General features: G+C 40.4%; 1 protein-coding gene across 4 annotated transcripts in view; it reads right to left on the reverse strand.

The window, feature by feature from the left end:
* Positions 1-12513, reverse strand: part of vps13d (vacuolar protein sorting 13 homolog D) — a 103442-nt gene that overhangs the window by 23277 nt on the left and 67652 nt on the right. For all 4 annotated transcript variants that reach the window (XM_084722005.1, XM_084722006.1, XM_084722004.1 and 1 more), the window contains exons 40-53: positions 10615-10717; positions 9231-9383; positions 8721-8856; positions 8556-8603; positions 7589-7739; positions 6824-7040; positions 6487-6734; positions 6212-6403; positions 5973-6099; positions 4199-4341; positions 3272-3402; positions 2882-3057; positions 1195-1318; positions 373-608 (exon numbers count right to left, since the gene is read on the reverse strand). In XM_084722005.1, the coding sequence (XP_084578131.1) occupies positions 373-608; positions 1195-1318; positions 2882-3057; positions 3272-3402; positions 4199-4341; positions 5973-6099; positions 6212-6403; positions 6487-6734; positions 6824-7040; positions 7589-7739; positions 8556-8603; positions 8721-8856; positions 9231-9383; positions 10615-10717 (2185 nt within the window). The remainder of the gene's footprint in view (positions 1-372; positions 609-1194; positions 1319-2881; positions 3058-3271; positions 3403-4198; positions 4342-5972; positions 6100-6211; positions 6404-6486; positions 6735-6823; positions 7041-7588; positions 7740-8555; positions 8604-8720; positions 8857-9230; positions 9384-10614; positions 10718-12513) is intronic.

A 12513-nucleotide genomic window follows, 5' to 3' on the forward strand; every position in this document is an offset into this window, starting at 1 on the left:
GTAGTGACTGTCAACTAGTTAAAACAAACGAAGTGTATGGCATTGTTGTGCCTTCAACTAGCGCTCAATAATGCCATGTCTTCATTTCACCGTCTCATCTCAAGTTTGTTAGGGGTTGTAGGCTACAAAGTGCGCCTGCGCAGCAACTTCAGCAGACTCAGATGAGATGCTGGAAAGGCTCATGGTGCCTACACCATGGGTGCGGTAATCCACCGCGATAATATATATTTTTAAAATTAAAACGGTAATTGTTATAGTCAATATTTTCACCGGGGTTTACCGCTACACCAGTAACCGCGACACCCCTAACTGTAGGAGAACACCAACTGATGTAAAATGTTATTAGGATTTAGTCGTGTGGTTGGTCCGTACTCTGAGAATGTGTGTGTTGCTGCAATGTAGATGAAGTTCTCGTAGTAGAGCTTGTTGTATTCTCTGAAGAAGTTCATGTCGGCTGTGACCTCGGAGGATCCGGCTCCTTTCACAGTCAGTGTGAGGTAGGGGGGCAGTGTGGGCTCATCACAGGCGTAGTCCAGCACAGAGCCAGCCTTCACCTCTGTGTGCAGCCGGATGTCAGCCACACCGTGCTGCCAAAATTGGATGGGCACCTGAAGGGATTCAAACAACAGAATCTATTCAGTTTATGATGTTTGGACTTTTATGTCTGTCTAACAGACGGACAGCAGGACAGCATTAAAGAAACACACACCACTCATTCATTTCAATGTCAGCAGTGTGGCTACAGAAGTATATGTGGATGGAAGCCTGGCCAGTGTCCGAAACACTTTGACAGCAGAATCACAGTCCTCTGAATCCGGAAATCAAACTTTCTAAAACTACAATGATCCTGCCCTTCTCATACAGTGACTGGCCAGATGTGTGTGGATGAGTTAACACAGGCAGCTTTGCATCTTGAGCTCTTTTGTTTAATTCTCTACAATAGATCATCAACTGCTTCTGACATATTTTTCACCAAAAATTAGCAGGTGGGTGGCAAATTCCACCCACTGCTCAGGTTCATGTAATGAGGCTCAGTGACCTCAGGGTGACGCTGTAATAATCAAGTTTACATTTTCACAATTATCTGAAAAATGTCAGATTTTGTGATTTTTCACAGTATACTTGCTCATACATAATTCAGTCCAGCCCTCAGTAACAGGTCATACCAGTGAAGCTGTTGTAACAGGGGCCTACCTCAGAGATGTTGTCAATGCGGAAGGGTGGTGGCAGCTGGTCAGTGTCAGAAAAGGAGATCTGGTAGGTGGCTCCCTTCAGGGTGATCTCTGTCCGCAGGAAGAAACAGTTCCCCAGTGTGTCCCTGTTCAAAACAACATCCACTTAAAACCAAAATCTTCACTTCATTTTTGGTACAGCATCAAAAAACACCTCGTAAACAGTGTTAGACAGAAGATCTGCAATGTACGTACTTACATACCTACATACATACCTACATATATGTACACACACATATATATATATATGTATGTATATGTACATATATATATGTATATATACATATACATATACACATATATATATATATATATATATATATATATATATATATATATATATATATATATATATATACACATGGCAAAGAGAAGTGCCATGTGACACAATTAAAGGTTAACTATGGATAGATAATGATCCAGATAGAGTCAGTTCCAGGGAACAGAGACAGAATTTAGAGATGAAAATGACCAGAGGGCTGTACTACGAGGGAAGCTCAACACAGCCAGGCATTCTTTGCATGAGCTGGTTTGACAAAACCTAAAGTCAGAGATAACGGGTATCATGACGGTGGTTATTAACTTCCTTTCTTAACTCAGGCTTTCTTCTTCAGACTCTGTGTGCGCTCACATAAAAAGGGGTGGCTGTTGGTGGTTGTGACTCATTTTCCATACAAAGTGAAGTGATCATGAACCACCCACTTCAGTCAAGATGATCATGTTATTGTAATGAAGAGCTGTGGAAAATATAAACAATATATTGCAGCAAAAAGCAACACTATGACTGCAAATAAGGCAGGAGAAGAAGAATGCTGCAGAAAATGAATGTGATTGTCCCATGGTGACAGAGACATGCAGATCTCTTCAATTTTTGGCCAAATCAAGGTAAAATGAGTGTAACTGACTGAAGATTTTCTCTGATAAATAGGATAGACTCATCTTCTAATCAGTGTTCTGAGCTGCAATATCAGCAATACAAAACTGACTTTAAATAGTAAATATTCAAAGTGTCTGTAGTTTCTTCATCTTTATCATTATTACTGTGTGGATGATACACTGCGTAAATTTAAAGTGTTAATATGATCTGAAGCAAACAGGGAAAAATGACTCTGCATCAAACAAACATAGGTTCCCATGACAGCCCAATGCAGACAGTTCATACTGCTGTTACATTTTGCTACAATTTTACATTACAGGTCTTTGTTGAGTGATATTACAAATGTAAAGCTCAGTAACTTCATTTGTAATGCCCTCCCTCAGTTATAATCTCTATCACTCATAGAACTTTGTTAGGAGAAGAATTAGTTAAAGTGCAGTGCCTTTTAAGCTGATTTAAGCTGAAACTCAGAATATAACCTGCTTTCGACCAGGTTATGAGTTCAGCATCAGTTACCATGGTGATCTAGCCAGGTTAAAAGAGAGACATCTTTGTGACACTGACTACTCTGACTTTAGACTCAACATACCTCACTAACACATTGATCTTGGATTTTAGTACAGCCCTCTGAGCAACAGAGCTCAATAACAGAGTGTGTAACTTGTGCAATTGTGATTTTTGGCTATAAAAACAAACAATTATCAACTGCATAACAAAATAAAACAAAATAAACTAATGAAAGCAGTGTCTTCAGAGCCACTGTATAGCTCACCTCATGTTGACATGAAAGGACTTGGGTTTGTTGACCTCAAAGCCACCAGACCAGGTGCAGTTGGGGGTGTCCATGAGGCGCACACACAGCAGCTGGTCGTAGTCATTACGGGGCCAGTGGAAGACAACACTGGAGCCCGGCAGGGTGGAGATGTAACCCTCCGGGTTGGCTGTACCCTGGGACAAATGTATTCATTAATGACTTGTGTTGTACTTGTATTAGTCCTCCTGCAGGTGAAACTGGGGGAGACAACTTACACATTAATGGCTGAATTTCATTCAGGTTCCAGTCTCACAGCCCTGTTATTGTGTGTGCTGGCTCACTGAACAGAGCCATCATTCATTTCATTAGTAATATGGTGAGCAGTTAATTTCTTTGTGCAATTCTCACCTTTCCTCTGGCAAACTCTCTCTGAGCAAAGGCCAGTTTGTGCGTGGAGCGGTTGTCCAGCAGGTAGCGCGGGGCAAAGGTGACTATGTGAGTGTCCCTGTACCGTCCTTTTCCTTTCCTCACACTGATGCCTGTGTTGATCAGACAGGGAACAATGACTACCTGACAAATGTTTTTACTGATTCATGTGACATTAGCTCCAAAATCCAACAGTGAACATTCTAAGAAGAAATGCCAAGATATCTGTTGTACAGTACCAGACCTTTGTTACAGGCATCAAAGTGTCAGAAAAGCCTTCTGCACAGTGTGGATGTGAAATAAGCGCTGTTTAATACCAGAAAATCTTCTATGTGTCTATACTGTAACTGTCTGCCATAGAAAAAGAACTACAGATTCAGTGCAGAAAAATGATTATTAATAATGGTCAAAAAGCAGATGTTCCACTCTATGAATACAAAGAAGGGAGAATGTTATGAGAATAATACAATTGGAGTCCTGATCAAAGGTAAAAGACAAAGAAAAAAGGAGTTGGGAAATTCAGTTCATCTGGCCTGGTTGCATCAGCATTTTGAGAACTTTTAATTATCCAAGGAGGTCATGAATACTAATTGAATAGAATTCTAATAGACTACTGCAATTCAGTTCATTTCAGTTTTCTTTGCAAAATGAGTCACTTTATGCAGGAAAATTAACTTTACAATACTGAACACAAGCTGGAAAAATACAATATCATGAAAAGCCCTCCAGTAAATCAAACTTTGATATAATAACTTTACTCAGTTCTTAAAAGTCTAATTCATTTGGCACAAAATCCCCAAGTCTGCCATAGTGTCACTTACAGTTTTACCAGTGCAGAGTTTTTCTTCTTGATCGTGTCAGGATCAGACTCTAGGTCAGTTTGTGCTGACTGTGAATGTAACAACTTGCCTATGTTGTAGATGAGGCCGGGCCTGTTCCCATGCTGGATAACCTTCACTGCCCTGACTCCACTCCCTCCATCCAGGGAGAAGCCCTGACACCAGCCTGGAACGCCATCTGGGTGGATCCCTTTCCCGATTCGCATAGTACACCTGGCATCAGAATAGGTGGGGAAAAAAGGAATATGAGGATGGATGAGTGAAAACAGCAGTAGGATGATGTTGGGTATATTTTTTCTCACTAGCTAAGACATTAGGTATAGTCCAGATGTAGGTCAATGGGACTTGAGAGAGGGATAGAGTGGTCAGATAAAAGTTGTGGTTGCACAATTAAGGGCTTGAAATGTGAGTATTCCACTTTCAAAGTATCAGTCGGGATGAACTTAAAAAAAAAAAAAAACAATGAGGAAATGTGTACAGAAGCTTTGACCCATGCATACACACAGATGGCAAACTGGCAGCAGATGTTGAGGTGCTGACCTAAAGTCAGAAATTAAATGAGAGGAATCATCATAGGTAGAATGGTGCCTCACACACATTTAATTTCACTCAATATATACATAACTAATAGATCCACATTATCATAAACAGTCAAACCAGCAGTGTTATTTGTACTTGCACTTGTACTGAGCCATAACTATTCCATAAGCACCATTACGTTTGATAAGCCAACTCTAATCTCAGATCTGCTCAGTATTTTATCAGTGCTGTCTCACCATCACATTTACATCCCCCAGAGTGAGGAGGGAAGGCCCAGACTGTATGAAAACATCATTAGCTGTAGAAATCCAAGATTACATCAAACAGCATTAAAAAACTGCAGAACAGAGTGCCAGTGGTTTGCAATAATATATTCTAATACTGTGCATGTATCACCAAGTGGCCCACCATCTGCACATGGATTGTGTAAAACAACAAAGTGTGTAAATAAAGCCAGTGACAGCTCTCCATGTCCTTGTTATCAGTCCTAACCATAATGCAGTTCATCATAATAACACTGACATTAATTAACAAAATGTGCGTAATACAACCATTGCCAAATGACATCCAGGGTGGGGGATACGATCATTTGGCGAGGAGTGAAGCATCAGTCTGATTGCTGTAAACACATATATATTAATAGTGAAATTAATGAAATGGTCTTTCTCCTGGTTGTTCCACGTAACAGAAGGGGGATCTCTGTTTCAACTTCAATTAACGATCAAGAACACACTTTATTGCTTCAGCTATGAAAGTGGTCTGCATACTTAAGATAACCTACAGGTGAACTAACAGGATGTTAGTGTCTCTTTCTGTATTTTCTCTGAAGTCTGCTGGAAACAGTCCGACTTGACTGCAGCTTTTTGTCTCCACCTCGTGCTGCGGCCACCTGATCTCGTCTAGTCTCCAGACGAGGCGCAGTTCATCTCGAATGTACCTATTAGCTGCGATGTCCAGCCCACAGGAGAAGCCAGATGTAACTAGTGACTGTAATTAGCTAGCAAACAGAGGAGAAGCCATTTTGAGCTACTTGGTACTTAATAGGAGTTGGGGTGTGTGGGCAGGGTGGGGATGATTTGCATAGTCATGAGTCCTTGAATACTAAATGAAGGCAACTATATGTAAGCCATGACCATGACTAGAATTGGACTTTAATCATTTATGGGTAATTGTGGGAGTGAAGTAGGTGGTAGTTTGGGCCAAGATGATTTCATCTGATTTACGTACATTTCGTAATTTGTAAGTTTAGTGTGGATTCTCTGCAGAGTTTTATAAATGATGTCCCTGGTCTCTGACAGACTTACATGGCAGGCTGCTCCTTGTCAGTGTAGCAGAACAATAACGGACTGAGGCTTCGGGCCAACTCGTGCTCCTCAAACTGGCCCGCTGCATCCGCTTTGCCGTTGTCCTGACGGAAAATTAACGGCAGACCTGAGGGAGGAACATGGTTTTAGAGAAGCTTCTTCTTGAAGCAAAGACTGGACTGGGTTTATTCTTGTAAAATCAGCAAAACTGAAGTTTTTAACAACAAAGAGAGCATTACCAGTCTTATTGATGAGCCAGTAGGGGGAGGAAATGAGGATCTTCAGCGCCCCCTGTGCCCGCAGGATGATGCGGATGGTGAGACACAGCAGATGTTTGTTGGTGTCGTACAGCCTCATGCGGACCACATAGTTCTGAGTCCCAGGGGGGATCAGCAGCTCTTTGCACACAGGGAAGTTCTCCAGTAGAACTCCTGAAGGACACACGTCATGAATAGCAGAGATGAGAACATGAAACATGTTCAGGAACTAAACAGCAGTGCGTGACGGTACTGACCTAGCTCCATGTTCTGCGAGGTGTCAGCAGCGTGCAGCACGGCCTCTTTGCCTGGCTTCAGAGTGCCTTTGATGGACGTTCCTTTGATGTAGAAGCTGAGGTCACAGGGCAGCAGGTTGGCCAGCACCATGGTGGGCAGCAGGTAGATGGTGTGGCCAGGCTGGCGGTAGATCTGCTTGGTACTGCCTGAAACCCTCTTGGCAGGCTGCTGCTCGGGGTAGTTCTCCTTCTTGATGACCACACAAAACCTGCAGGATGCAGAAAAGTGAGGGGCATGGTACCAGCTGTGAGGAGAACAAGAACTAAGAACAAGATGTGACTGACTGACTGTAGTTACCTGAAGTTACGCTTGAGGTTGTCATCAAAGTCTGCAGACTGGCACTCCCTCTTACTGCTGCTGATCTCTCCGGGCCGCTCCACACTTGTCCAGTGGATGGGAACCTTGCAGAAGAACAAGCCCAGGCCTTTGGGCCGAGCCTGCAGCCGCCACGATGTCAGGTGGAGGGGGACCGCCAAGGCCTGGCCAGGCAGGATGGGAGGCAACACCACTGGTTCTGTCAGCACAGGGACACAACTGGCATCATTATAATGACACAACATGACCCCAGATAAGATCAAATAATAATAATAAGAAAGATGAAATAAAATATATGACATATGTAAAATGAAATATAATAAAATAAAATAAAATACATAACATATGATACCACAAAGTTCAATTTAAAAAGGAAAAAAAAATAAAAAATCAAATAAAACTAGATAAATCACAATATAAAATAAATTTAACAAAATTAAGCATAATTAAATTTAATGTCATTTATTACATTTCATTAAGTTTACTTTAATATCATAACATATAAATTAAGGTTAAATTAAATAAATAATTAAATAAAAGACAATAAAAATAATTCTAATTAAGCTAAAATACATAGAACAAGGAAAAATATAAAAGTTAAATATAACATAAAATAGAAAAGGAAAAATAATGTTAATTAAATGTAATTATTAAAATCAAACCAAACTGGTCAGACAATCCACAGGTTTATATGATAATCTTGTAAAATGGAAATATGAAAGTAAAAGAAATGGATCAGTGTCTTACTGTCAGGAGCGGAGGGGCTGTCCAGTCTGACCTCCATAGGAACATCCAGCCGGTTCTTCACCATGAGGGCAGATCGGACAGTAATGACCTTCCTGGCACTGCCCTCCATTGTGATGGAGAAGACCACTCTGACTGGAGGCAGGGCCGAGAACTGGGGAGTGTTCACACACAAAACAAATCAGCTGCCATGGTTCAATTCATTTATTGGTCGACCAACAGAAAACAAATCGGCAGCTTTTTGGATAATCAAAGGTTTTCAAAGAAAAAAACATTCCCTAGTTCCAACTTTTTAACTGTGATGATTTGAGTCTGAATATCTTTAGGTTTTGGACTGTTGTCTGGAAAACAAAATGTTGGTGGGGTCACCTTGCATTCTGAGGAACTGTTTTGACTATAGACTGTGTGAGTACTCACATCAGAGACTTTTCAGCAGAATAATAAATAATGCAGCAAAGAGTCATTAGCTACAGCTCTAAATCTGTCTCTGTTGTGGTAGCCATTTAATTCAAAGGAATATAATAATAACTTTGATTGAAACACTGTAGAAGACACAGCAGGAATTGATTATTGACTCTGATGACTCTGTTGTTGTACTGATGGAATTAGTGTTGTGGAAATGTACATTATGCATTATACCAGGTCCATGCATTATATCAGGTCTTTGTGTGTTGCTGGCTACTATTTTAACCCCCCCTTTACTTCTCTCAATCAAAAACTATGATTCACAATATTGGGCTACATAAATACAACTGACTTGACCAGACTTGAAAATGTATTCTGTCTATAGCAGCCTCATTAGACCTATAAACAGCAATGTTGTTTCTCCTTTTCTAATCCATGCAGCTTTATTTCCTGGTGTAGACTGAGCATTACAGCTGCTACTGTGACTATAGACACAATTGTAAATGCTTGCTGTCAATGACTGCTCACTGCTCTCTGATTTAGAAACAAGACTTGCCAGACTTACATAAACATGTGGGTGGATGATGTTGGTTCTGCTAATAGGACTGCCGACCTGTGGAAGATGAAGGAGAAAAAGGAAGGGTTAACATCAAACTCTGGGCTAGTTTGTTAGAAAGCCTTAACACTGTGAACATGAATATTGTTTTTGAAGTTTTGAATTGTTGCTCACAGTGCTGGAAGAGTTGTTCCTGTCCGCAGCTGCATAACGGAAGAAAACACCCACTTTGTCCACAGACACTGGCTTCACTTGCTCCCATCCACACACCCGCACCAGCAGCTGGTGCAGCTTCAGCTCATGAGTGTGTCTACAGAGGAGGAGGCAGCAGGGGGTCAGTGATACAGAATTATAATCTGGAAATTCATTCACAGGTCAGCATGGCATCACTTATGGTAGACTGAGTTTTACAGGTTTTACAAGTTGCACAGACCAACACGCTGGATAAGTTAGCACATCTCGAAATCCCTGCCAGTAAGTGGATTTATCACACTTCAAGTCTAACAGAGGAGGAGAAATGCAGACAAATAAAAATCTAACTGTCAGATAGAGAAACCATTCACCGTTATGTTTCAGTGTGCCGTAAAAACTAGGAAGAATGATGGTCAAACAGTCCAAAGTATAAACACTGTGATATTCATTGAACAAAATCAACAGTGCAGTGAATGTGAATTAGAGGTATACCGGTGCCGGAGTTTCTCGCGGGCTTCAAACTCAAAGGGAATCTCCTCCCCAGGCAGCACCTCTCTCCACTGGCTCACATTGTGTGTGTCATCAGTTCCTGGACCGTGGACATCTGAGATGGAGTCTGCGCTACTGCTGTGAGACAGCGCTACCCTGTGGGGAACATGTGAAGAGCTTTACCTGGAGCCATTCATTAGGATGTGAGTCTACAGTTGGAAGTGTTGGTGTGCAGGGGAGAGCGTGCTCACTTGTCTGGTAACTTTCTCTATACATCTTCATACCAGAAAAAGAACTGCTTGCAAAAATGAAAAAATCCCAAAAATAATGGAAGCATGAATATACTAAATTAATTTCATGTTAAACGTGCTTAGAACTGTACATCAAAAGTAATTTGGTTTAATTTCCTGTCAATCTGGACCATAGTTTTTGAGATATCTTGTTCTGGATTAAAGTGTGCTGAACATACAGATGATTTTAATGCAAGTGGTCTCATTACATACAAGCTACACTGCACAATGAGATGTGCAAAATTTGGCGCAAATCAATAGTTGATATGATACCGTTTTCCTGTAATATCAGGATGACATGTTTAAATGTCACCAAATTTGGCAGTCATATACAGTAGTCATAGTCATACCAATTATATTTTAGCTACAGGTCACCTCATGTAACTTCTGCATATACCAAATGTGCTAGAGATGACAATACATGGTGCAAATCAGTCAGACATATGGTGGCATTATAATACAATATTGCTGTGAACTCAAAAGGCCACTTTTACCCCAGCGGCAGAACAACAACAGAAGGCCAACACAATAAAGCTAAATTGAAGCAAGAGAAAAATTAAGCTAAAACTGAAGGAAACTAAGACACAAGCAAAAGACTCAAAAACATAGTACAATGAGACAAATAAGTAAAAGAGATATGAACAGGAAAACAAGAAAAACATGACATGAAATAAGACAACAATGACAAAACAGGATTAAATGACATCACACAAAAGTAAGTCTATAAAATGGATTTTAAAAAGTGATTTAAAAGATGTCACTGATTCTGCAGCCTGATCTCCTTGGGCAGGTCGATCCAAAGTGGGTCAACATTTCAGCTATGTAGCTTCGGGCCAGGCTTTAAAAGTGATCAGTAAAATCTTAAAATCAATTCTAAAATGCACAGGGAGCAAATGGAGGAAAGCCAGGACGGGGGTGATGTGATATCATCTGTTAAAACATAAGTCAACTTTCCTTGGTCTACTGCTACCATCTAGTGCTCTTTTGGCAGCAAACTCGGTTTGAATTCTTGCTTGCAAGTCAAACAAGCTGGATCTCCGGTTTGTAGTACATGTAGTCATGGTAACATGCACAGTTATGGTTATGGGTACACCTACCTTGTGGGGGTCGTAGTCAGAGTGGCAAACCACATGGTACATCCTGTGTGGTTGCGCAGAGCATATGGCACAAATGGCTGCCTCCTCTTGGACAGCTTGACATCTGCACACAGAAATGAACAGCCAATCAGAGAGAAGAGAGGTGTGCTTGGCTGTTATTATTATATTATTCAGTACTAACAGTAGTCCTGTGTGTTCTATTCTAACAGTCATGCGCTTGCTTTCTTTTTGGTCTCTGAGACCTAAAAAGTAGCCAAGGCTCTTGACATTGTTTCCTTTAAAGGGGCACACCACCAATTTTAAACAAGTGGTAGTGACAGGGACAACTAGTCAGCCTGTGAGAACATCTGGATAGTATCTTCTGTGCCTCTGGAGACTCTCACATCATTAGGAGGTACTTATCTCAGTGTGAGGTTGGAGACTGCAAACAGGAAAGCAGCTTGACAATATGCTTTAAGACAGCGATTCTCAACCTGGGTGCTGGGACCCTCAAGGAATTCCCAAGATAATTTCTGGGCATTGTCAGATAGTTGTGGAGAATAAACTAACATAAAATACTGCTGCCAAGAAGCAGTTCTCAGTGACCTCAGGCCTTAAAAGACTTTCAACAGAAAAGACAAGCACTCAAAAACACAAGTTTGTTAAACAGTAATCCCTGAACAATCTCAGGCAGACTCAGGGTTTGCGAACACCAACCTGATTATTCAAGAGGGTTGAAAATGGAAAAGGTTGAGAACCACGGCTATATCTAGTGTTTCTGAAGCTTGGCTCATACAAGGGACTAAAAGCCATATCTGTGTCCCTGCTGATTTAATTGTGACCATTTTTAACATGCCCCCAACTTTAAAGAAATCACTGGAGTACCCCTTTAAATTGGAAACTTTTTTAGAAATGGAAAATCATACTGATTTTTTGTAAAATGTACCATCATTCTATAATTATTGTTGGCAAAATTTTCAAACTTTTACAAAATGTCAGAAAACTCATGTCCTTTTTATTTACCACAGTAAATGATTAAATTGTGTTGAAAAAAACATAAAAACAAAAAATAAAACAAACACAAATGTGAGCAGTGGACAAATAAAACTCTTTAACAAATAAACTCTTTAGCTGACTTACAACAGAGCAAAGAGAGATCGGCAACAGTTTAACCTCTGTGTCCAGCAGTTATTTAATTGGCAGAGTAGCCCTTCAATTTCTTTTTTTCTTTTTTTTTTTTTTTTACATTTCTTTTATTTATATCTCAGGCAAGAGATCGAGAAGTATCCACTGCTGTACCATCAGACTGAGGAGCAGCTTCTTCCCACAGGCTGTGAGACTGAAGAATTCCTCCTCAGCACTCTTCCTTATTAATTACTTTGATCTGTATTTTTATTTTATCTGTCAGCCAATTCCAATCAATCAATCTAAGAGGATACAACATTGAAATCTCACTATACAACCTTGTTGTAAATGATAAATAAATTGTTTTCTATCCCTGTATTTAACAGATGTCAAAACTAATATTCTTTGTTTAAGTATTTTTATACCCAAAACTACAGGACACAAAGAAACTGCCAAATCGTACAATCAGATGAAAGTTTGGCAGATCATAATCAAATGCTTTACAGTTGAGAATGTAGAGTGCTTTGCTTCATGACACAAAACACAGAAGATTACCGGCCATAATGACAAGGGAATTTTCAGAATGGAACCACAATTACTGGCCATGCAGTGGAAAGCAAATGACAAACAAGTCATGCTATTCAGGCAAAAAGGAAATTCAATCGGTCTGGAAGAGGTGGACAGAGAGGACAGGCTATAGCCATACTGAAATCTAATTAGACTGATTTTAAATATCATCATCACCACGCAAAACCAGCAACTCCACTGAATAAACAGTCTGTTGTCATTCAGTTG

This window comes from Lutjanus erythropterus, chromosome 6, assembly GCF_056507025.1.
Source record: "Lutjanus erythropterus isolate fLutEry1 chromosome 6, fLutEry1.hap2, whole genome shotgun sequence".
Taxonomy (NCBI): Eukaryota; Metazoa; Chordata; class Actinopteri; order Lutjaniformes; family Lutjanidae; genus Lutjanus; species Lutjanus erythropterus.